Source organism: Alosa sapidissima, chromosome 5 (assembly GCF_018492685.1).
Source record: "Alosa sapidissima isolate fAloSap1 chromosome 5, fAloSap1.pri, whole genome shotgun sequence".
In the NCBI taxonomy this organism is placed as follows: domain Eukaryota; kingdom Metazoa; phylum Chordata; class Actinopteri; order Clupeiformes; family Clupeidae; genus Alosa; species Alosa sapidissima.
Window position 1 is genome coordinate 27,264,912 of NC_055961.1, and position 26,192 is coordinate 27,291,103.

The 26,192-nt window shown below is 43.8% G+C and overlaps 1 protein-coding gene across 2 annotated transcripts in view; it reads left to right on the plus strand.

Annotated features, from left to right (window-relative positions):
• The window catches only part of uvrag (UV radiation resistance associated gene), an 87,534-nt gene extending 65,507 nt beyond the window's left edge, over positions 1-22,027 (plus strand). For both annotated transcript variants that reach the window (XM_042092563.1, XM_042092562.1), the window contains exons 14-15: positions 11,382-11,473; positions 20,988-22,027. In XM_042092563.1, coding sequence (XP_041948497.1) covers positions 11,382-11,473; positions 20,988-21,834 — 939 coding nt within the window. In that variant the 3' untranslated portion in view covers positions 21,835-22,027. The remainder of the gene's footprint in view (positions 1-11,381; positions 11,474-20,987) is intronic.
• Positions 22,028-26,192: the final 4,165 nt, after the last annotated feature.

Here is a 26,192-nt window from a genome sequence, read left to right on the forward strand (position 1 = left end):
TGTCTGTAAATGGCTCCCTGATCTCGTTTCAACGACCACCTACCCACCAAAGCTGCACTACCTGTTTTCAGAAACAGAGACCGAAGCTGATGAAGTGCTGTGGACACATTCCTTAACGCTACTCCTGCCTTAGCAGAAATGCCTCAAATGAACTGGGAAAAATCAACCAAGCAAGCGTACCTGAGACTTCATCATAAATACCATGCCATTAACAGACGTCTCATTATTCAGTGTCATACTAATGCTATTGCAGTGGCCATTGTTTGTTGCCAACGGTTATTTCACCCGCGATCATTACAAGTTTCGTTGACATGATTGATCCCATCTCGTCAGTACATCTTTGCTAGTCTCTTTGGGTCTGAATCCGACATAAGCGCTTAAAACAAGGGCCTGACCCCTTGGTCATAGGTTTGATGTCTAAAGAGCACACAGAGTGATAATGTGCGGTTAGTCACGGTAGATGAAGTTGCCCTCTGAGTTAATGAATGTCAATGAAATGGAATTATCCAGACTTGGTCATTTGTATTGGTAGTAGGTAGTAATGTGATTCTATGAATTCACATTCACATCACATTTCGCAAACGTTCGCTAAAAACTTAAGGCTAACGGAAAACTGTTTGCAAACATTCGCAAACATTCGCCTACTGTATGTTTGCGAATTTGAACGCACCTCAGTTCTCTTCTGGTGCACAAACCCACTCACCCGGTTTCCTCTTCATCCCTCATTCAATGTTTCAAAACCAATATTTCTCCTCCTTCACCTGTATCAATGCCATTGCCTGGTGAAACCTGTTGATGTTCTGTACAAATCCCTTTGACGGGTCCTAGCGAGCGTTGATATCAAAGGGTTGAATAGAACCTGTGTATGCAACCTCAAGGTGACTGTAAATATTCACTTTTCCTGTTTGCTATGAATACTTCTCGTGCAGGAGGCCGACTCAGCTGGACTTAACCTGACTTGCCTTTGTACAGTAATTCATCACATCTGAAATGGGCTGTGGCTTGTGTCGATTTCAAAACAGGTGGAGAGCTCTGGCAGCTCTTGGTGTTAAGGGGATTTTGGTGGAGGCCATGTAGGGACTGCTTTGTTAATGTCACAAAAAATCTTGGAAAGGTGTTAATGTTTCATACAGGTGGAAAGCGTTTTGGAGCAATTCTATGTTAATGTTACAAAGAAAATGGGGGAAAAAAAGAAATACTATAATGTGATTATTATGCATACCTCTCCTACCAAGGTTGGACGTTCACAGACTAGAACTGCCTTGGGCAGGAGTCTGACCATTAAAACCTGTGCGGTGTCTCCAGGGCCGCAGTTCATACTGCTGTTTGCATTGCTGATTTTGTTAGCTTGCTAGCTAGTAGCAAGCCAGTAGGCTTTCGAAACCATGGAGGTGCACAATTACAAGCAAGGCCTGTGAGTTTCAGAAGCCAGTTGGCTTGATAAAGGCTTGGGCTGTCCAGCGTAGGCCGTGGAGTTTAGATCCTGGGAATCGTCCAAGCCATACTTGCCTTTTCATGAATATTTTAAAGGCTGACTTGTTTCTTGCTCTGTTTTCTTCTTCCTTTCATTCTTGATTCATTTATTTGCTTGTGTATCTTTGTTCTAATTTTTTTTAACTATAACATTCCCTACTCTCCAGTCAAACTCTACCTTCACAATGCGCACACACAAACACACACACACACACACATAAATGCATGGATTTCCCCATGATAACTTTGACAGTTTAGTCATTAATTTCTCGTTGTGTCCATTTACATATGCAGGTTTCTGGATTTGCTTTGCCAAGCACCTCGGCCTCGGGGTCATTTCAATGGACTTTGGCAGCGGCAGCGGAAACTTAAAGAAAAACACACACACACACACACACACACACACACACACACGCACAGCTAATGATAGGGACACAGTCTGGTTTATCAGCACAACATATGGGCCTGCTTTCCATGTATGAGATATTAGTGGAAAGACAGAAGGAGACGGGCTTGAGAACAGATGCACATACCTGCATTAAGCAGACAGGCACAGGCAGCGATCCACGCGGCCCACGTGTCCCACACCCATCAGCTCTCAGTCCAAACGCGCAGCTCTGGCCAGACAATACTCCTTGCATTTACACCAAAGTTTATTTATTTTTTTAATCATTATTATTAGATTAATTATAGCATGTGCGAGGCCTTTAAGTACGAATGAATCAAATGCTGTAATTTCCGTGTTAGAAAAGGATACATTAGTTGGGTGGAGGCTTTTGCTAGATGACGTACTTTTACTGTAATTGTGTGAAAAGCGTTGACACGCAGTATGCATATCCAGTGTGGGGTGCAATGCTGCACTGGCTTGCACATTATTTTCTCTCTCTGTGAAGAATAATTTTTCCTCGGCTTAGCTGTTGCTTCGTGTGCAACTGTGTCTCTGTGTAGCATCTGCCAAAATTGGTTGCATGTTGTCTTGCCGTGTATTTCTGAATGGGGATTGCCCAGCAGCACATTCGTTTTTGTGTTCTGAGCATGTTTGGGCCCTCCATGAGAACCGGACCGGGGCGCACCCACTGCCCAGGGACCCCATCAGAGAGGCCCCCGTCAGGTCCACCTGATGCTGCATGACCAAGGCCCCCTGATTACCCTCCGCGGGGAGAGGAGAAGGGAGGAGAGCAGAGGGGAGGAGATGAGAAGAGAGGAGAATTACTCTGAGCCAGAGAGTGTTCAGGCAAACAGTGAACAGGGTTTTGGATAGAAGGTTTTGATTGGAGCCAGTGTAAATGTAAAAGAAAACTGTAAAGGGAAAAACATGCATTACAGTTCCATTATCTTCTTAATTTCTAGTGTTCTAAACCAGTTCTAAGCCACTCACTCCATTGTTTTTCCTCACCATCATTCTCTCAAGTCACCTTCAAACTGCGTCACTCATGTCAATGTTTTGGCTACCTGCCAATCTGCAGTATGTATATATTTACATTTGTTGATATGGTAGACGCTCTGATTTTATTAGCACCTTGCTCTACCAAGAACCTGAGGAACAGAGATCCCTTTGACTGATCCTACAGACGATTATCATAAGATAATACCTCCCTAGGCCCGCATATCCACTGCCCAAGGTTAATTCATCGTTGTCATTGTTGTTACGGCTTTATGAGATTATCATCATTGCCATCAGGGTTTGTCGAGAGGATTGATGATATGATGCTGAAAAGCGGTTTGTGTTTTGAATTCTAGAGGTTTGAAATATTTGACTGCCAAAAAGTGTGGTGCTGAAAACCTCCACACAGCGTTGCAGTGTTCCCTGGTACTGTTTTTCCTCCCCTCTCCACCCACACTCCCACTTCCCTGTCTGGTCAAATAGGTTGTCAAGTGTTGCTAATAACTCCGGTGAGCTGAACTGTCCTGACTCTGGTGCTGACAAACCGCTCGTCAAATGAGCTCATGTTGAATAGGGGCCACTTCATTAGCAAGCCCGGTCCGTATGGAATGCCACTCGCAATCTGGCTCAAAACACCCAGACTCACTGGACAGCAGTCTAGTGCGTACGTCTGTGTGATATACAGCTTTTTCAAGTTATTTTTATATTTCCTGATAGAAGTACTATATAAACAAATAAAAAAAAGTGTTATAATATTTACAGAAACTTTAGGCTGTTATTATATATTTCAGTATGCATTTCATTCAGATGCTGGTGTGTCTTCTTTCAAGACATATCTTTTGGTATAAGTATATATACTCTTTTGATCCCGTGAGGGAAATTTGGTCTCTGCATTTATCCCAATCCGTGAATTAGTGAAACACACTCGGCACACAGTGAACACACAGTGAGGTGAAGCACACACTAATCCCGGTGCAGTGAGCTGCCTGCAACATCAGCGGCGCTCAGGGAGCAGTGAGGGGATAGGTACCTTGCTCAAGGGCACTTCAGCCGTGCCTACTGGTCGGGGGATCGAACCGGCAACCCTCCGGTTACAAGTCCGAAGCGCTGACCAGTGGGCCACGGCTGCCCCACAATGGTGGCATCCCACATATTTGAAATTCTGCTTTGTAATTTAATTGTTATGATGCCAGTGCCATTTTCGTTCCTGGTGATTTAGTTAAAGTGAGACTCACAGGCAGCAAACAGTGCTGCTTGTTATGCTTATACAGGACCTGGCAACAATGACTGCGATGATATGTATGATTTCTGTTCTGTTGCTTATCCAGAGCTTGCCCTGAGGTGCTCCGTTCCAGAGGTTTTGTCAGGGGAAAAAAAAAAACACTTGCACACGAGCACACTGAAGAAATGCATGATGCATGTAGCTATTGTGAGGTCGTTTTTGGAAGAGCCACAACTGTTTGTTGTGTTAGGTTTGTGTCCTTGTGCTTGAAGCAGCGTTGTTGTTCTTAACTGAAAGTGACACAAGGCTCTCATTGCACAGCACATTTGCAATTGTAATTGTGCACTGCTGTGCACAAGAGCTAGGCAAGCCAAATCTCAAACAGGCTCATGGAACAGAAATGTCTGAAATATTTGCGAATTAGCTGTGGTCTGTTTTGGATCTCTGGAAGAGATATGGATCATTGCTTTAAATCAGAACAGGGTAGTCATCTCTATCTATAGTTGTGCTTGAAATGAATGACATCATGAAGAACTTGCCTTCGCCTCTGTGACTATTACCCTCGAAAAGCTCATGTAGAATGTGACTGTATATTTGAAACAACTGGACGTGTGGTATGTAATCATATACATGATGGATCATTATATATACACAAATCCAGTCCCACCACATAAAGACTTTCCATCAAGATAGGGCAGGGAAGAGCTTGAGGCATTTTCTTTTGGTCTTGCCATTTCAGAGCTGCCTGAAACCTTTCCCCTGATTTAGATCTAATCATCATCTTTGTCATAGAGGACCCCTTCAGAATATTTTTTTTTTTCTACAAGCATTATTTAGGCCCTCTGCCAGGTTTAGGTGGTACATCCCAATCATATTCTATTGGCGGGTATTGATCTTGGCCCAGGCCTTAAAACCCTTTTCCTTGCGGTGTGTGTGTGGACACCAACCCTGCCTCATCATCTGCGCTTGGGGCCCAAAAGGTTTACTTTTATTTCCTGAATGAATGGCAGTGTTATTTGGGCGCAACATTGGCCATTTCATCACCGGTAGCGCCTTGGCTGGCTGCCCTGCCGCTGTGAAAGCGATCTGCATTTGATAAACCCCAGGAGCGCCCAGCGTCGGTCCGCACAGCCCAGAGAGAGAGGCACACACACACACACACACACACACACACACACCAGCCCTTCCCGACCGTTCAGCGGCCCTCAGGAGAGATGGACAGGAATAGAACTCAAACACACACACACACCCCGAGTGTACAGTATGTGCACTCTCTGTCTCTCTCTTCTCCCACTTACACACACACACGCACACCAAAGCCCTCTTTCTCTTCATCTATTGTACACATACAGAACCAGTGTCCTCTTAGACGTACACACACACACACACCTGCTGTCAAACCTATCCTGGCTGGGCTATAGTTCCCTTTTTTCCAGGTTGACAAAAAAGAAAGCTTCCTTCAAGTCTAGTCCTCAGTGCTTCTCAGTACTTGGCCTTAACCCCATCTGTGATGTTTTCAGTTCAAACACCACACACCTCCGCATACAGATTTTTATAGCTCACTCATCATGACCTACGACCTCATTAGCAGGGACTTGAGGTTTTGGGCCTGCTCACTAATCCCACACATTTATTTACAATTGTATTCATTCAAGGTGACTTCTGTTACTGGGAAAGTTATACTTTTAGTTAAACTTGTTATTGAAGTATGTTTCCAGGGAATGAAAGCCTGGTGTCATCACCTCTGGTCTTCCTGAAACCTTGTCCTAACCTGTTGAGTCTATGTGCGATCATCACATCACCTTATCTCCCTGTCTGTCTGGTTTCATTAGAGATCTGCAGGATGTTATATCACAAGGGTGCAGTAAGGATGTGTGGTGCTGGATCCACCAATTGGAACTCTCCGTGCGGCGGCTGCAGCCATGTCTGCTCCCATCACAGTCACCTGCTTCCCATTACCTCACTGGCCAGGCCAGAGCAATCAATCTTGAACAATGAAGACGTGCGAATTAAGTGACCCGGGGGATTACGCTGGACAGATTGGGCCTGTCTCACCTCTTCAGACCCTTGTGATGGATAGTCTCTGTGCGCGGGCTGTGGCGCTTCTCTCGAGGGATTACCTCTGTCAGGGAAGATTTAGCTGGTCTGGGAGGGACCCGGGTGACGTTAAAACGTTTGACAGGTGTGTGAGCGAGAGTGTGTGTGCGTGTGTCATGAGCTGAGTTAGCTGCCATGTTTGGTCTGTGATAGCAACGTTGATGATGAACATCATATTTGTGCGTTGAGGACGGTGAGAATGAAGTATGGTCGGACTTTCTGACGTAGTTTCAGGACTACACCCCCGAGTTGGCGTGTGCGTGTGCACTGATGGAGCAGCAGGATGGGTTTCATGTCTCTGGTATTGGGGCAGTTTTAGTTTCTGCTCCAACTCCAGGTGTGTAGAGTACAATTCTCATTCTCTGTCTCTTGAGTGTTTTCAGTTCAGTTAAGCTTTATTAACAGAAAAAAAAACATTGTCAACGGGGAATACACAAAAAAGATATACACTGCAGCTGTGTGTGTGTGTGTGTGTGGGGGGGGGGGGGGGGGAGGCGTGTGTGTGTGTTGCTTATCACTAATCAGGCGTCTCCTCCCCTACTCCACTAACCTCTCTGAACTGATAATTAAATCTGTCAAAAGTCCTCTTTTCAAACATGGAAAAAGAGCTTCACATTAAGGAAGAAACCTGTGCCAGATGTCTAGATTTTAATCGGCTGGTTAAGAAAAAAAAAAAAAAAGCTTCAGTGTGTGTACATAGCATGTCCTCACTGAGTGACCCACGGCAAAGTCTTTTTAAGCAAGTGCCTCCACTCGGTGGGCATATTGTAACGCTTTTTGGGCACTTATCGGTAGGGCTGGGATAAACGATTATTTTTTAAACGATTAATCTAGCGATTATTTTTTCAATGCATCGATTAATCTAACAATTCATTTTTTCAATCCGATTCGATTTCGATTATTGATTATCTCCCCATTAATTGACTAATAGCAATTTATGCATGTTGATTTACATATCTGAATGGAAAAACATGAATTCCTTAACATTGCAATATATGTTTCTTGATCTTAAATTTTTTAAAGTAAAAGACTATACAAGTGCAAAGTAATGCATTCTTAGTCAGAGGTAGCATTCAACAAAGTGCAGTAGTAACTGAGTGCCTGTCACTTTAAGAGTTCGTGAGGAAACCCTTGCAATTGTAACACTAACAACACAGTTAAAAGGCTGCTGAGGTGTGTGGATGCAATTCATACATAGCCTAGTTAGTACAAAATAACGTTCCGTACTTCTCACTTTTAAGTCTTGGAAAACACTTTTCCATTTACATCGAGATTTTGCAAACATTCAGTGTCAGAGTCAATAAAATGAGCCCTGCATGAGTAACGAAATTGACAAGCAGCTGTAAGTAAGCATGCTAAACTCGACATCCAAACAGTACTCTAACGTTAGCTTTGAGATGCTGCTTCATTGCATAACTTAGTACATTGAGGAGACTAAACTATGTTGTGATAAGACAGGGTTGCCAACTCTCACGCATCTGGCGTGACACTCACGCTTTCAGCACCAATCTCACGCTCTCACGCACACTCAAGAAATGTCACGCCAAATCCATTCTTTTTTTTTTGCAATCCGTTCATTTTTTGTTGATGACTAGACTAGACCACAGCATTGTTTCTAAATGACAGGATACGAGTTTAAGGCATACATATGTCTAGACCAACAGCAGGTAGATCTAATATCCGCCTACAACGTTCTCAGCGCAGTTTTCTCTGATTGATCGCTGACTGTTATGCTGCGATAAACGGTTCGCGAAAAAATGAACTTTCAAGAAATAATCATATTAGGCTACTATAGCTCTGCGCTCATTTCAATTCATATAGGAGGAATATTTTACAAACTTTTTGTTCCACACATGACAAACCGTAAACCAGAATAAACGGCAGACCTTACCAAACACAAAGGTGTAATGCAATCCCCAGTAAAATAAGCCGTTCCAGAGTAATCCGGTTTTGAAATGGTAGCAAATTTCTATATGGTCTCCAATTTTGGGCTTTAAGTGTCTTAAAACTGAGCTGTGCTTAAATACCTACATATGTGTAGGCCTAAATATTAAAATCAGAGGATACAGCTCATGGCTAAGAGTTTGTCGATGTAGCCATAATGATTTGTTTTCACAAAATGCTAAGCATGCATGTATTTAAGTGTCTTAAAAAAGTGTGCTTATATTGGTCAATACATAATTTCATAACCGGCCAAATAGAAAATAAATGTTAAATGTTAAATATAGCCTAGACATAATATTAAAATCAGATGATGTAGGATAGTATAGAGTTAGATAAAGTTGGATGGCTCCAGAACTCACACCAGTGGATTGGGTCTTAAAGGAGCCACACCACTTTTATGACACTATCTGTTCTGTTGACCTTTAGATTTGTTGCTACTGGGCATGAAGGGCAGGCCAATTATGAGTTCTGTCCAACATTGATGGTAGGTTTAGAAAAAAAAGTCAGCACATTTTAATCATATTGCAATAATACCAATAACGTGATCATTTTGGTCATGATTTTTCATCAAATGTTCATACTGTATCTCTAGTGGCTGGTAGACTTTGGAATCCACCAGCCACAATGGTAGGTGGAAAAAATATTTTAGGCTATTTCCATCCTTGATACATATGTACACTCATACACACATTCATATGTCTCAATCTGTCCATTTCTTTCCACAAAACTAGCCAGAAGTCATCATTTAAGGGGTTATTTTTCATTTTTTTCTACTGAGCTACTACCTTTTTCAGGTGGGCAGGGGGGCCCTTTTCATGTCTGTGCCCAGGGGCCCAGTGGCTCATAATCCTTCCATGCCACGGGGTTAAAACACTGGTCTTGTTTTCAAGTGCAATCAATAATTTAATTTTACATTTTGAAGAAACTTTTCCATTCTATTAGGGTTTTTTTTAAATAAAAAAACATAAATCAGGGATTATACTGTACATAGCAAAAAAGTCAGGTGACAGACATTTTTAAAATTAGGTTTAGGGAAAATGTAACGCACACGCACTATGACTATGACTATGACAAAATCTCACTCCAGCCAAACGCCCAAAGTTGGCAACCCTGGATAAGACCTTAGCAGAGTTAACTTTAATGCAGCAGTTTTGAACAAATGTGTGCAGCATGGTCACGATGCTAAGCGGATTTAATAGCAATTTAGCCAGCCATGTTCTATGCAATGTTTCTATGTGGCAACAACAATCCTTCAACAATCGTGAATGAATATTTTGTTAAATGCACATGCAGAGGAGGGGCAGCGGGCTCGTTATGAGAAAGAGCGGACGGGGCAAGGAAAGGCTGTGTGCGTAAAACACGCAGCTCAATGAAAGGATTTTATCTCATCTTTAATTTAAATAGTACAACATAGAACATCAATGTGTGACGGCCGTTTTGATTTCGTGGTACCCCTCCAGAGATTAGTCAACATATAGGAAACATTGAAGGTGTAAAATTAAAAATATTTGGCGGCATGCGTTATATGCTTGCTATTTACCCACTCGCGTTGCTACTACACTATGGCGGGTGTTTTGGGTCTGACGAATCGACGCGCATATTTTGCGTCGACGTATTTTTTGCGTTGACGTCATTGATTACGTCGACGCGTTGTCCCAGCCTTACTTATCGGGCATCTATTTTGGCAGAAATGCGTGTGTGCAAGGCATCACAACACTAACCTTGCTCCAGCGGTGAGATCACAACACATGATTGGCACGATGTATTCACAACACACCACATGCCAGGCACAATGTATTCACAAGTCGACTTTTTTGCCGCGGAAGGGGCGGGATCTATGTAGACAACTGCCATATTAGCGTTACAAACTAACCCCATGCATTTCTATGGAGGATTTTTGGAGTGCTGTGTCTCCTCATTACTGTAGAAAGTCTCTGCCCACGCTGCTTGATGGAGTTTTCTAGGGGAGCTGAGGTGCAAGTTCAGAGACCCAGGTTCCATTCTGGCCCAGTGCCATGTCCCGATCCTACTCCCATCCCTCTCCCACTCATTTTCTCTTCATCTTCACTGTCCTATTAAAGCAACACCAAAGAACTTTTACTCTGTCGCACGCACGCTATTTGTTTATCCAGCACTGGCTTTGCAATTAACAATGTTCACAGACAAGGTAGAGAAAGTTGCATGATTTTATGGTAGTATGATGTATTGCGACATCAGATGCAAGTCAAATTTGTAGTTTCTTATGTCTCATTCCATCGAACTACAGATCCGCTACCCAATCTGGCAAACTTACATAGTGCGGTTATAGCCGATAGAGGGTCGCGAAGCGAATGCAGAAGTGACGTTTACCCTGTTACAACTTGATGAACCACTTAAACAATTTTGGATGAACTTGAAAAAATAAATAAAAACCTAAAAAACACCATTTGAAGATGGATCTATCTATCTCTCTATCTCTATTCTCTTTTGGACTTTTGGAGATTACCCCTACTGCCTGGAGGTGAATGAATGATAGCCTGACAGGAAGAGTGAAATCCCAGATCTCTCTCTCTCTCTCTCTCTCTCTCTCTCTCTCTCTCTCTCTCTCTCTCTCTCTCTCTCTCTCTCTCTCTCACCACCACCCCATTCCTTTCTCTCTTCCTCTTTTCCGTTCCCACTATCTCTCCCCATGTCTCTCCTTCTCTCTTTCTTTCTTTCTTTCTTTCTTTCTTTCTTTCTTTCTTTCTTTCTCTGTCTCTGGCACTCTGGCATATTCCATAGAATACTGAAGAAGTCAAAGATTAAATTGATGATGTGTGATGTAGTCCATTTGTGTCTGTTTTATTGAACACAGTCTACTAAGTATGTGGGATGTGATTGTTGGTGGAACACTGACCCGTGTGAAAATAAGAATTTGGACGCTCATGACCTGCATGTCTTGGCGATGTTTTGGGCCGGCAGGTGGATCCAGCTTCGATCTTCTCTTGTCAAAATTTACGATTTCAACAGAAAGCAGTCTGATCTTAATCAACTGGAAACAATGGTGTGAAAAACTGCAAAACAAAAGTGCCATTATAGTTTATCTGTGTTTTATTTTACAAAAAGACTTAAGAAGTGGACAAGCTCTTCCAGTTGTTGGCTCGAGGCCTGTGATGTGGCTAGTGCAGAGCTGTCCCTGTGGTGGTTTTTCACCAGGGTGATGAAACCTTACTGGAAGGGATTCAGTTATATTCAACCCTAAAAATGTTTTCCTCTGTTTTGTTTTTCTGTTTGTCTCCCCAGTTGAGGTATCAACACGGTCTCTCCACTCCAGACCTTAGACAAACGCTACCCAACTTGAAAAACTTTCTGGAACATGGGCTGCTGGTTCGTTGGTGAGTGTTGCCTGCTTCAACAAGGGTGTGAAGATTTGACACTGACCAAAAACCCAAGAGCTAAAATGGTGAACTTGTTAAAATAATCTTCTTTTTCATCATTGAACATAAAAGGCAGCGCGAATGACTGTGAATGAAAATCAGCCTGAGAATTCACTTAAGTCAGTAATGATAACGCAACAAGGTAATCACAAAGAGCATAGAAATAAGACCTCACCATCCAAATTTTTTTTGACTAATTATCTGAGAAATAGAAAAAGAATGTCTGTATTAGACAGGGGTCCATGGTGAGTCAGTCTTGCTAACCCAGGTCATGGGTTGTTTGAAAAACCAACACAAGCTTTTCATGGTAGGGTAATGAAGGATTACATCTATGAGTAATATGTGGTAAGGTCAACTGCAGCACAACATGTTTTTAGGAAGTAACATTTGGACTCCACCTATGGTCTGGGTGATTGATGAAAACAACTTGCTACTCACAAACAAACCAATTCCTTGAAATGAAGGATAATACTCTACACTGTTTTATATTTATGGCCTGCACATGGTACAGTTCATTAAAAATGTCAGCTTAAATGTTTTATGTGTATAAAACTATCAAATGTGGAGTAAATATTTGAGTTTCTGCTCCACAGTTAACCCTCATGTTATCCTTGGGGTCAATTTGACCCCAAGCAACGTTTAACGTCATAAAATATATGGTTCATTTTTTAATTTTTTGCTTCATGTTTCATGACTTTTCCTCGATTGAATGGTACAACAGAGTTAGCATGAAATCTGTACAATAATTTGTTTTCAATGTCCTGTACAAATATTTTGTACATTGATGTTCCTTGGGGTCAGTTTGACCCCAGCTGTATGAAACATAGGATACATGAATATTTGACACAAATATTGCCAGCCAGGGTTCCAAGGTTCATAAAGGGGTGTGGGGAGTGGGATTGTTTTGTAGGGCTTTTGATGGTGGTTATTACACTCTTGTTAAGTACCTGTCACAAAAAAACTGGGTAACAATATTAATCATTTTCTGAGGGTTTATTTAGCTGGGGTCAAATTGACCCCAAGGATAAAGAGTGTCGGTAAGATTTGAGGATAACACAAGGGTTAAGGACATGAACTCTCTGTGGTCCTATCCTTAATTGTGTTTTAAAGGAATGTTCCTTCAAGGTGAATATATCTGAGAGTAGCAGGGGACGAACTGTTGGCAGTGTGTTTCCAAGTGTGAGGCCCATACTGTATATATTGTCCTCTGGAGTATGACATTTTATGCTCGCTGACCACAACACTCAGAATTAATACAATGCTCTGACAGACACACTCCGAAAGGATTCATTAATGTTCCCAGAGCTTTCCTCTCTCTTGACTCGTCAGGTCTGTGAGAGGGAAGCTTCTTCTATTCATTCAAGCGGGGTATCTTGGGGTCAGCCACAGGCCAGTTTACTGCACTGTTTAATTCAATAAACATTGTTTTTATAAAGGAACCAATCCATGCAACAAGAAAAAGGAGATAAAAAAACGATTCCTAATGCCTCTGTGAAAGTTACCTCTAATGGATTGTGGAAGTCCTTAAGGTGGACCAGATGAAAGCTTGACCCCCGTGACCTGTGGCCCAGGTACAGACAGGAAGGCTAAAGAGGAAGTGGAGGCGTAGCGATCACACGGCTGCGCTCGGAGAGAACCGTGAACATCCAGGTTCCGGCTGCCCTCTCTCCTCCTCACATCCCACATCAGCCACATTAACAGACTGGAAAATGCAAAACATGGAGAACTCATACTTACCGCACACTAGATGGAAAAGGCATCCAAGTATTATTGAAAAAATGTCAAGTGATTTGTCCATGTTTTAAAGTAATGAATTAGCATCGAATAAATGAATAAAAGGTCAAAGAAACACTCAGTGCACTGTTACCTGATAAAAGTATCCAAACACAAACATCAGAGGGAAGGTGCGGTTTTGAATGAAAGTTGTTGTGGGATCAGTCATGGTTATAATTAATAGATTTCAGGTGTGGTGCGGTGACATGGACGCTGTGGTGAATTAGCGTAGTTATGGGCAGTTTCCCTCCATACTGACGGATCTGGTTGCAGCCTTGAAATGAAATAAAAAGGAAAGCTGATGGGTGAAGTAACTTGGTTAGAGAGAAAATAAAGTCATGAACTCTGAGATTTGCAATGAGTTCTTTTGAAGGTCTAAATGAAAGTATGAGGAGTAGAAAGCGTGAACTATCCCATTTCGACTCTCCCACTCTACAGTCTGTTACTCAACACGCCTCCTTACAAAAAGGCTGAAAAGTATAGACCCTTTCAATTGCATAAACAAAAGGCATTTCCAGTGGCACAGAAAACAACATTGAGCTAATGGTAACTTGGGGACGAAAAAAAAAAAAAAAGTCTTAAAATCAATATTTTGTAGACCGTTACCGTTAGTCCGATTAATTTTCATTTCAAAGTTTCTGCATTGGTTTGGAACGTTTCAACCAGAAACCCTCTAGGAACAGATTGAAAAGCACATAGAAACTATAGGCGTATAAATATGTGACCGCATGGATAATATGTCACAATGTTGTGAGCTGAAAATTCCCAACCAATTTTATAAACATTTTAAATGATGTACATTTAACAAATGAATGACAAATAATGTTTTTTTTTATTTAGGAAATATAATCTAAATGCGTACAGCTGCTGCTGCTTCAGTCAATATTTTGATCTCCGATGTGTGCTTAAGGACATGTGTGCTGCTCTTGGTATTCTTTATCTGCCAAATGAAACCAAAATAACAGCAACACATCGCATTTATAGAGCCCTTTCCCAGGCCCTCAAAATGCTTTACAGGGAAGTGGGGAACCTCACCTCAGAACCCACCTGGCCAGTACTGCAGTCACATCAAGAGATATCATAACTCCAGGAATGGACATGATTATTGTTCCTTGAAAAGATAGGAATAAACATGATTAATATGGCTGGTCAGTATATCATAAAATCTTCTAACTTGTAACTTGTACCAGACACTGATCGGAGAAATGAATGTGTTTTAGGTGGTGTTTAGACGACAACGAAAACGATGCAAACAGTGATATTTTTCTGTGTTTGACCCCGTCATTTAAACGCAAACGGAGGTTTTAACCCCCACAAACGGAGTTTTTAAAAACTCCGGGCTGATCGTTTTTTTGGGAAAACTCCAATTGCTCATTTGCGTCTAAACAGGTACGAGGTGGAGATTTTTAGTCAGTTAAAAAGAGAAAGAGGAAGTGATTCGTTGCTGTTGTTGCTATTTTCGGGATTCTGATTGGCTAACGTGGGCTTAAGCTTCTCGTTACACTGCCACGTACAGGTTTGCCATGCTCTTGATAGCATATACCCGTGTTAGTGTAAATGAAAACTTTTCTGAAAACTGACAGGTGTGCACAATGTTATTTTTGAAAACGGAGATGGTGAAATGTCCGTTTATGAAAAAGCCTGCCACGTGTAAACAGCCTTAAAAGATGGAAGAATGCTGAAGGTATTCAGTTTTATTATTTTCGTTTATGCAAGAGCACAAGTAGTCAGTTTCAATAATTGTAAATTGCTTACTATGTATTATCAATGTTTAACCCCATATAGTCCTCGTAAATCATCTTAATCCTAACCCTGAGGCGAGCTTTAATGCTGGAACAAGTATGTGCTGTCTGTTTGTTGTGGAATAGGATTATGAAACCAAATATGTATTTAAAGTGGCCATGCTATTTAAACATTTCAGAAGAAGAAAGGAATGCATAATGGGGTTGTGTGATCAAACCAGTCAGTTGCAGCTAGACAAAAAGGATTTAGTAGCAGTAGGGAACACCTTCCTCTGGGGAACAGCTTGAAGCCCAAAACGCCACTCACTAATAAATCTTGTTAATGGGAGGTACACTATGTGCAAATGTTTTTTTTACTCTCGCCTTGTCCCTTGCAGATGTCCCCCATGACCTGCAACAGAAGATCCCTCTTAGCTCCTCTTAACAGGAAGAAACCTTATCTCCATCGTCAACCCCGAGCAGTGAATTATGGAGTAAACACATGAATTTTTGTTGATGTTGGCTGCAGACGGCTTGTAGTGCCTTTCACCAGCCCCCCAACCCCAACCTCCTCCATCCCTCCCCTCGCGATCCAAAGCGACAATATCTCTTCCACTCCATGCTCCCCCTCTCAAACAGTCTCAATTCAGATAGTGTTTCCAGCATCGGGGGCCAGGCCAGATCCGTGAAATATGGAAGCATAAAGAAATGCATGACTGCAGGCAGCTGCAGGGAGTTACCCCGTGAAGAGGCTGAGGTGGGTGGAGGAGACGAGAGCAGAGGAAAGGATGCAGGCAGGCCTTAAGGGCTGCCCAGGGGCGGCTGCGGGGCCCAGGTCGGAGCGCCTGTGAACTCCCATACCTGCACCCCACTGTGCGTTCCCTCTCTAACTCTTCGTTTTATGGCCAATTCAACACGCAGAGCGGAGCGCTCTCTCCACTGGCGGCCTGCTCTGTGCTGCTGAGGAGGGGGAGGAGGAGTGTTAAAGGGATCTGTTAGACAAGGAGATTAGCCTATTAATTTGATATGGAGGAGAAGAAAGGCTTTGAGGTTCTCCATGCCTGCATGTGAACAAAGTGGGTCGGGGATTGTTGACCACATGTGTGGTCAGTTTTTTTTTTCAGGTAGGTGTTTTTAAAGGAACCATATGTAAGATTGTGGCCAAAACTGGTACTGCAATCACTTTCAAATTACTGTAGAGCGCTGTATCCCCTCCCCCTCCCCCTCCCCCTCCCCCTTGACTCGAGGTTGCCAACTCGGATGCCGAAACACTACTGACTTCTTGATTAGCAGATAGGTGGAGGGTTGCGCATGAGGCCAAAACACAACATCAGTTGAGGGCTGCAACTTCACTTTTTAAATGACAATATCCTAGCCGGACTACTGTTGTCAGTGGTATAAGTATTTGAAATGAACATGATTTCTTAATGTCTAGTGACATATCAGGGCCATTTTATGATTGAAGTACATTTCTTACATACGGTTCCTTTAAGTTTTTTTGTTTTTTAAGAGTTTGGACGGTTGACAGAGGTTAATGGGACTCCTGGTAGCTGTAGTCAGAAACTAAACATTTAGGGCCAGTGTCCCAGACAAGGATTAAGTCTTAGTTGTAATCTAAATTAAATGAAAACTTCAATGAAAAACTCTTCTGAAGAAAGCTTTTAGTCTTAGAATTTGTGTGTGTGTGTGACCGAGAGAGAGAGACATGGTCAATATAGAGCAGCGGCTGTTAAGAAGTGATGATGTTTTAGATGCTGAAGAAGCCAAACAGAATGGTGGCAGAACATCACAATCAGATGGAGCAGGGAGAAGTAGAGGAGGCTCAAGACAAACATGGAGCAACCAAAAGCAACATTGAGAACATGAGATCATAATTTCTCCTGAGAAACTCAAACAGCCTGCAGGGTTCGTGAAAAGGAGTCAAGTTGTGCGTTAAAACTGGCTCCTTGTTGTGGCCCCAACACCTTGGCAGGAGTTCCCTGTTTTGTAACCACCCTCCCAGCAGATCACATGGAGAGAGGGGTAAAAACGGAGGCCTCTGGGATAGAGCGGGATGATTAGACACAGCGCCCTGGAACGGAATCTCGCTGTGCTCCCAGGTTTGGAAGATTCCCTGGAGAACACAGCGCAGATAGCATCTGGAATCCTGGGGAACACTGCTGGACGATCTCATCACCTTCTCTCTCACTGTCTCGTTTTCACCGCCGCCCATTGTTCTTTCTCTTTTCTGACCACATTATCCGCAAAAAAACCATCATGAACATTGTTTCCTACATAGCCTACCAGCAGTGCATTGAAATATATTTCTGACTTACATGCGAGATTAAAATATTAAGTCATTTCCTGCTCTGTTCCAAGTTTCAAGACTGATCAATTCTAAATCGTCATGTCTCTATTTTATGTTCTATCAGTGTTGTACAGTATCTGGATACAAAGTATAAATTGGGCTGAAAGTGATGATAAGCGGACATACCATATGCACATACCTTACATGTATATTCATGCATATGTATAGTACATTGCCTGACACGCACACACACACACACTGGACCGTGTGGTGAATCAGGCGGGATCTGTGGAGCTGTCTTGTTAGATTTGCATCCTGAGCAATGAAGTGGTCCCAGAGGCCACTGCATGGACGTGCTCACTGCTCTACGCTCACATCTGGAGGAGCGTTCCAGCGGCCCGGTGCTGCACTCTCCCCAATTAATCAGAGGTCCTCGCCGAGCACCATTCTACACGTTCTGACCCGGAGAAACCCGCTCTACGCCGCACCTCGGTAACCTCAACTATGACATCGCTCTCAGTCACAACGTTCAACCTTCTCTGAGACTTTTCAGAGACGTGTGTCACTTTCAGTTTCATCTTTTAATACATGTGCTGGAACTTCACAGTGAGACTAAGGCATTAGAAGGCCCAACGTCATGCTTTTCCGTCTTGTGAATTTGCCACAGAGCCGGATAGTTGAAACGGTATTTAAAAAGGTTCTTGGCTGCGGCTGTGGAGATGTGCTGCTCTCCGACTGGCAGAGATCTGACAAGGATACAGCTTATTATTTCCAGCCCTCTCTCTCTCTTCTTTCTTTCTCTCTCTCTCTCTCTCTCTCTCTCTCTCTCTCTCTCTCTCTCTCTCTCTCTCTCTCTCTCTCTCTCTGGAAGCCTGGTTGCGGTCTGAAGGTTTTTTTTGGAGGCGAAACGTCTACCTATGTGTAGAGTGTAGAAGAGAAAAGAAGGGAGACTTGCCAATACAGTCACATCAAAGCCCCAATCTTATCTCTCGTTGTTTGTTTTGGCCCACCAACTCCGACCTAAAACCACCCCTCCCACGACAGGATCTGGATCTAAAGTTGACTTATGCCTTGAATTTGAGACAAGCCGGACCGGAGACATTGGAAATATTTTGTTTAGTAAAATTCCAAGACTGTTTGGAATATCAGGCGCTAATACTGGGAACAGGAGAGAGGGAAGTATGCCCTTTTCCCAGTGAAACAATACTGTTTTGAAAGAGAAGGAGAGAAGAGAAGGGAGGGAATATGAGTTTAAGCCACCTATGAGCGTCCAGGAGTGCATGTAATGGTCTGGGCAGAGCCCAACAGGTTGTTTGTCTGGTGGAGCAGAGAGAGAAGGGGGTGGACAGAGACCCCACTTCTCTCCATGCCCCTCACACCAGGAGCATGCTGGGAGTTGGGGGAGAAGAGAGGACAGTTACGACAGCGTATAAATCTGTAGCCACCTGTGTGCCCTAAAACTGTGTATCACGGGCACTCTGTTGATCCCCGCTCTGGAAGCAGTCACTCTGTGGTGAAGGATCCAGACTTTTCTATACTTGTTCAAAGTGTGGATTGTAAGAGTCCGTTGTTTTGTCCTGTGGCTAGCTTGTTTAGGTGACATCTCAGGTAGACTTGTTTTGTAGAATGATGTCCTGATCTCATTTCCCTAAAGGTGATGTGTGGCGATTTGCGCTGCAAATGGGTCTTGTTTTCTGTTTTCTCCCCTGATTCTAAGTTTGTCACTGGGGAACAAAGAGCTCACTGAGCGGGTCCATTTCTCCCCCTACTCTTGAGACATCAGAACCAGAGACGGAGCTCCGAGCAGCCAAATTGGCAATAATAAAAAGCAATGTGTAGAGGCCAGCAGAGAAAATGTGCTGCGTGAAAAATGTTATGACAACTCGGGGAGGTTTGTCTGGCATTCGTATGCTCCCAGCCCTAAACACCTCCCTCTCCTTCTGCAGTACACATACTAACACACACAGTTACTGTTCACGTCCACTTTTTATCACACACACACATACACACACACACACACCACACACGCACGCCTGCATTCGCGCACAGTGTGTCCGCCAATATACACATTTAGTTTCCTTGCAGGGACTTTTGTTTAGCCAAACATGATTTGATGCATGTTTAGAGTGATCCTTTTTTCCCCCCCTCCATTTTAAAAATGGATTGCTATAAATACCTAATTTTCACAGAACAGAAAAAAGACAACAACGGAGACCTTGAAAAGCTTCTCGTCTGTAGCCATATGTTTCCACTTGGGGGCCCTTCTCCAAAATGCTGTCGGGTCCAAATTAGGCAGGCTTAATTGGCCTTGGCCTCTCAGACTCGATGAGTTCCCGGGCATCCCTTTGAGTAGCGTGTTTGTGATTGTCTCTGGTTACTGGCAAAGGGACGGACGCAGCAATTGCTGTTTATCTGACTGTTTTCACATCCGTGGCTTTCTCTCCGCGAGGATGATCTCTGGCTGGTCGTAAATTAAACGCTGTGTCGTCTTTGAAGTCATCTTTAATACCCATCCCATTCTGTTTTTTCCAAGACCATTACATGGTTTGTGAAGTTATGGTTTGATATTTTTTTTTCTGATTTGCTTCTTGTGAAATATCTTGTATTTTTTATGTAACTGAAAACACAACGATCCCTTGGAAATCTAGTTAGTTTTTATTAATGGCAAATTCCCTGTTCAAATAGGAAACAGCAGTACAAGAAGGCATCATTTTTTGTTCATAAGAACCCTTATAAGCCTTATTATATTTCCATGCAAACGAGTTACTATTACACAGTTATTTTTCATATTGCCTGTGGTTTATGAGCAACCCCATCATAGATATTGATCCTGATTGTGTACTGGCCAAGTTAATGATCTTTTCCTTGTGAATTTTCAAGACAAAAGACTCTCATGAAACCTTTTTACTTTGAATGCCTTCCAAACGAACAGGCCCTCTGGTCAAACAGAAGACAAAGTTAAAGACATAACTCTTTCCAATTAATCAAGGTCCATAGATCTCCTGCACCATAAGTGGCTCTGAAAGGAAGCTCCTTTCATGTCCAGTATGTATGACCTCATCAGCAGGAGACCATGGAATAGTAATGAAGGAGAACTTCTGTGACCTTCATCGTGTCTGTACAGGGTCCAGGCAGGGGGCTACCCCCCGAGTGGCTACAAGTCTTTAGCGTGAATGTGCACCATTAGACACGAGCAAGGCCAGGCTTAGAACAGTGTCCCAATGGCTGTCTGGAGAGATAATGATCCCCAGGTGCTGGCTCTGTCCTAGTCCCTCTCTGATCCTCTAGTTTTGCCTGTCACTTCCCTATGTTAGCTTATTTTCTGCCCTTTCTGTATGATAAGGATGTGATTTTGAGTGTAGATGCATTTACTCTGTGTTAGGCTATTTACCTATATTTGCTTAAAGAACTTCATTTTGTGTAGCCTACAGTGTCCCATTACTGGTCGTGCACAAAGATTTTCTGATCGTACAGGTGATATGGTTGTATTGTAACCCCTAATGATGATGTAGACGGGTGCATAGAGTCTTTTTTAACATAACAATAACTCACATCTCTCTCTCTCTCTCTCTCTCTCTCTCTCTCTCTCTCTCTCTCTCTCTCTCTCTTCCCATCTCACTGCCTGTCTTTCTCCCTCTCCTTCTCTCCACCCCTCCTCTCTATCACTCTATCTTTCTCTGCCTTCTCCTAGTGACCGGTACCAGGTGTCCTCGTCCATCCCTGTGCCCATCAAGTCCCAGCTGAGTGTGTCCATGGCCTCTGACATGCCCTCGCCGCCTGACTTGGATGGCTCCCCCGACCGGGCACTCCGCAAGCGGGCCGGCTCCGAGGCCGACAAGCCCAAGTACCAGAGCCCGCCGTCCAGCTACGACACCACCATGGCCCAGCCCACCACCGCCACCATCCCCAACCCACTGGCAGCCGCCTCTGACGACCCTGACCAGGAATTGTCCCCCTCCTTAGAGCCGGCCATCGATCTGGCCGAAACGTTGGAGGCCCAGCCCGTGGCGGCCGAGCCGGACGCCCAGGAGGCAGCAGGGGCGGAGGCCGATCTGGAGAAGTCTCGTTCCCAGTCAGAGTCGACCGCCTCCGCCGACGACTCCATGGCGTCCACCACCCAACAACATCAGGTTGCCACGGCGACTGAGGAGACGGTCACCCAGCAGCAGCAGCAGCAGCAGCACCCAGGCACCATGAACGGTTCGGCGCTGCTCGGGGATGGCCTGGCGGCGGCACCTGCCCCGGCAGCAGAGATGTGCTGCCCGGTGGAGCGGGCGGAGGAGATCATGGGCACGGAGGCCCTGGGGCTGGGCATGGGCCTGGGCATGGGGCTCGGCCTGAGCCTGGGCGCGGGCGGCCGGCTGGAGGACTTCCCCGGGGGTAACATCCCCGTGGAACACGCGGTAGCCGTGGAGTGCGATGACCAGGTGCTGGGAGAGCTGGACACGGCCGGCCTGGAGGAGTTCTCCCGCCGCATCTATGCGCTCAACGAGAACATGCCCAGCTTCCGACGGCCGCGCAAGAACTCGGACAAGTGACCGGCCCAGAGCCTAAGCAGCTGTAGAGGTCATGTCCTGGGGGAACCCGCAGAAAGACTGACACCATACCACATGATCATATATATGTACAGTATATATATATATGACGCTACTAAGACATATCTGACCAATTTGCACTTCTTTAAGCATTTCTATAATCATTGAAATTATATTAAAAGTAATGATGCTGAAAGGCCTGCTGGCTGTCATTTCTGGGTGCAAGAGTCAGGGGGTCTGGGGAGGGAATCCTGATAGTGGAGCGGTCAGAGTCGGCCTCCGAACCAGACTCCAGTCCGTCCCAGAGTCCATGCCCATGCAGGAGAAGTGCAACCGCAGAAAGGAGCTCCAGGGTGGTCAGAAATGGCTGGGTAGACATGGCGGGAGATTCCAGGAAGCTGCACATCCGTGTCCATCTCCCTGAAGCCGCAGTGGAACATGAAGGTCTGTGGCTATGGAATCTCTAAATGACTCTATAGTCTGTAAGACTACTCAGAAACCCTGTAGATCCAGAGGAAGGGGGTGGGGTGGTTGTATGTTAAATTATGTTGGAAAATAGCACACCTCTTTTTCAACTACATTCATCAGGGATAAGATTATTGTTTATTTTCTTTGTATATGCCCTTTTCATTTTTGTTCTTTTCTTTTTTTTTTTAAATGAAAACAATGAATTGGTACAGTTTGCCACATAAGCCCTTTATAGCAGATAACTAGTGCTAGCCTAATTATGGCCATGAAAATGAAAACCAACATTTAATTTTGTCTTTATCATCTCCCATAATCATGACTTCCATGATCCCCACAATGTTGCTTTGAGTCTGGGCCATTTCAGTCACGGGGAACCTTCCCTCAGTATGCAAGGCAGCTCTCTCAAGCAGTTGATTTGCTCTGACGTTAATGAAAGATAGCGGTGTGACACCTTCACAGGCACACGCATGAAGAACTGGAGAGAACCCACACATATTCGAATGTGTGATTGAGACTGAGTACTGTGGTTTCAGCGATCTATATGTATTTAAATATGACGTTGCAAGGAATATGGTGTTCATGAATGATTATATGACATTGTACATATAGTTTTATATCTGAGCATCTTTTATTATTAAATACCACAGTCCTAATTGCAATTGTGTCCTCCCTTAAGCAAAGCTTTCGTCGCCCATTTGTTGTCATGTTTTCATTTGTACATTTGCGAATGATGATTCATGTGCACATGTGTGTGTGTGTTTGCATATGCATACATTGCCAGTAGATGCATAATTTTGAATGTGTTGATATCTTGTGTCTTTACAGTGCTCTATCTAAGCTGGGTGGTTGTCAGTCCCAGTGTGAATGACTGGGGAAATAGGGGTGTAGGGTCTTTTGGACACGTACAGAGATACGGAGAAGGAGCAGAGCAGGAAAGTGACGTGGGCGTGTCTGTCATCAGCCGTATCGGACGACAACACCCTTGTCTGGGGTCAGACATGCGGGTGGACTCAGTTCATTAGCGGGCAGCAGAGCAGAAAACACTTTCCATATTTTACACACACACACGCACACATGAGCGCACACGCTTCACCACGGAGATTACATAGCTCATCTCCCTCAGGCCTCCCATCCAGATGTCGTTCAGGGATTCTCTTTGCATGCAGCATTCTGTAGGTTTGTTCGTGCTGATATACATGGTTGGATGTCAACACTATTCATATCATTTGTCATACATTTCTGGGGCTTTTTGCCATTATTTGGACCGGACACTAGAAATTGACAGGAAGTGAGTGGGAGAGTGAGATGGGGATGAGATTGGGACACGACCGCGGGCTGAACTTGACCTGCCCCTAGGGCCCTGTGAGCACTCAGACCTGTGCTTGTGGTCAGGATGCTGCCCTCGACACCACAGCTCCTCCCAGCAATCAGAATCAGAATCTTGTTTTTAAATCCCCCTACTTTCAAACCTATTGCACTATAACTAACAATTGACAGACTATCCGACGGCTGTGAGTGTCAAGGTTTTAGTATGTGTTGGTACCAGAAACAGTTACTCACTCTCACAGGAAGTAACATTTTACAGTACTTTCTGATTGGTAAATTCTCCAGCGGACATAATCGGATTCAGAAATGTATTCAGTCCAGATGGAATGGTTATGGTTATGGTTACGGTTATGGGATTTGGCAGATGCTTTTGTCCAAAGCAACATACAAATACAAAACAATATAATACTGAAATACCTGTAGTATGCCAGTATCCAAACACACAAAAATCATATAAAATTCATCCCTCATAAAATGTTTATTATTGATCACTTTTCGTTTGACTTGATCGTTTAGTTGTGTTTGACATTTTGATTTTTTCATTCGTTTTTAACATTTTGCACATTGCAAAGTGATAATGCCAAATGATGAAGCCAAGCGGGCTGAACCCTGCAGGACCAATTGGGGAACGTGTCAGAGGAGAGGGAATGAAAAAGAGGGATTCAGCCTGAAGAAATGAGTCCCTGGGAATGGTGTCGTAACCATGGGAGAGGACTGGGAGGGGTGACATTCCATTAGCGATACTTAGTTTTGTGTTGCTGTGAGAAAAGACTAAATTAGTTGTATGTGACAAAAAATAGAAATTAATTCTAAAACCTCAAGAGCAAGTGTCAGGAATTTCTCCATTATTGTTTGGAATTGATATTGTGGAAAAATAGTGGCACACAGAGGAGAACGCGAAGAGGCTTTCTGGACAAAACTAAAGGAGGTAGGCTAAGCTGGCGGCCATTCTGTAACTCTCAGTCCGAATGAGCCCAGATGGCCAGAGGTAAACCACCCAAAGCAGAGGGAAACTCTGGAGAGCAGCTGAAGGAGGAGAGTAGAAGCTGACCGGTGCTGACCTCACTGCCTCTATGCCTCTATGAACAGCAGGGGGTATACTGAAGTGAGAAGTTTGCCCAAAGACATGTGGGAGACTCCAAGGTCAAATGGAAAAAAGGTTCGTTGGTCTGATGAGAACAAAATTGAGCTTTTTGGCCATCAGACTAGATTAAATTTTTTGCCAAAAATGCACCACCCCTAATTTGAAGATGGTGGTGGTAGCATCATGCTGTGGGGAACTTCTTGATAGAAGGTCGACTTATAGATTTACTTTCCAGCAAGACAATGAGCTGAAGCATACAGTGAAAACTACACAGAAATAGTTTAAAGACAACAAGGTGAATGTTCTAGAGTCAAAGCCCAAACCTCAATCCTATAGAAAATCTGTGGCTGGACTTGGCAAGCCTAACTGAGACCTCTACGTAGGCTTCATTCTTTAATTGCGGCCAAAGGTGCATCTACTAAATGCTGACTTGAAGGGGGTGACTATTTATGCAATCGCTTATTTTGCATTATATACTTTTAATGAATTAATATTACTTTGTAGAAATCTGCTTTCACTTTAACATTAAAGAGTGGATTAGATTCCATTTATAAAAGCAGTAAAAGTGGAAATATCCAAGGGGGTGAGTACTTTTTATAGGCACTGTACATGAGATACATACATATATATATATATATAGTATCTTAAGGCTCCTCTAGTGCCCCACCTACTCAGTAGTGCCCATTAAGTTTTACAAACACACACACACACAGACTGACCCCTCTCACACAACCACTTGATAACCCCTGTAAGGACTTGGGTTGGTCAGGGCCTGAAGAGGCGCGTGAGTAAACCCAAATAGAGTGCCTTCACGTCCATCGTGATGTGTTTGGACGAGAACATGCCTGAAAGTTCAACGGAGTGTGCGGAGTGTGTTCCGCTCGATAACTAACGCCCGGCAGGGCGCGAGGAAAGATGCTGTCATGGCGATTTGTCAATTCACACATCGAGGAGACGTGGAAAGAAGTGGAAAGAAGCTTTGCTGTCCAAAGCACAGGCTGTTATAGCTGCCTCATCTTGTTTTTCCTCTTCGCAGAAGAACTAATACGGAGCAGGTGTGGGCCTGCACTGAAGCGCAATGCACTGCGTGGCTATAGGACTGGAGCAGATAGCCTCTCAATATGGGACAGTGTGGTAGTGTGGCCTTCACAATGAGAACTCACACTCACACTGTGTTTATTAAAATAATTCCTATCAATGAAATTATTCCTATGGATGGTTGCTTGAATATTGTGTGCGTGTTTGTGTATGTATGATGTGTGTGTGAATGTGTGTGTGTGTATGTATGTGGCATGTTCCCCCTCACCCCATACACACACACACACACAGACACATGTACATCTACTATAGGTCACATATGCATGTTGCCATACTAAGTGTGTGTGTGTTGTGTGTTATGTCCCACCTTCCCACACACACATAGATAAATCCATAGGTCACATGCATGTGCGTGTGGCCATGCTGTGTGTGTGTGTGTGAGAGA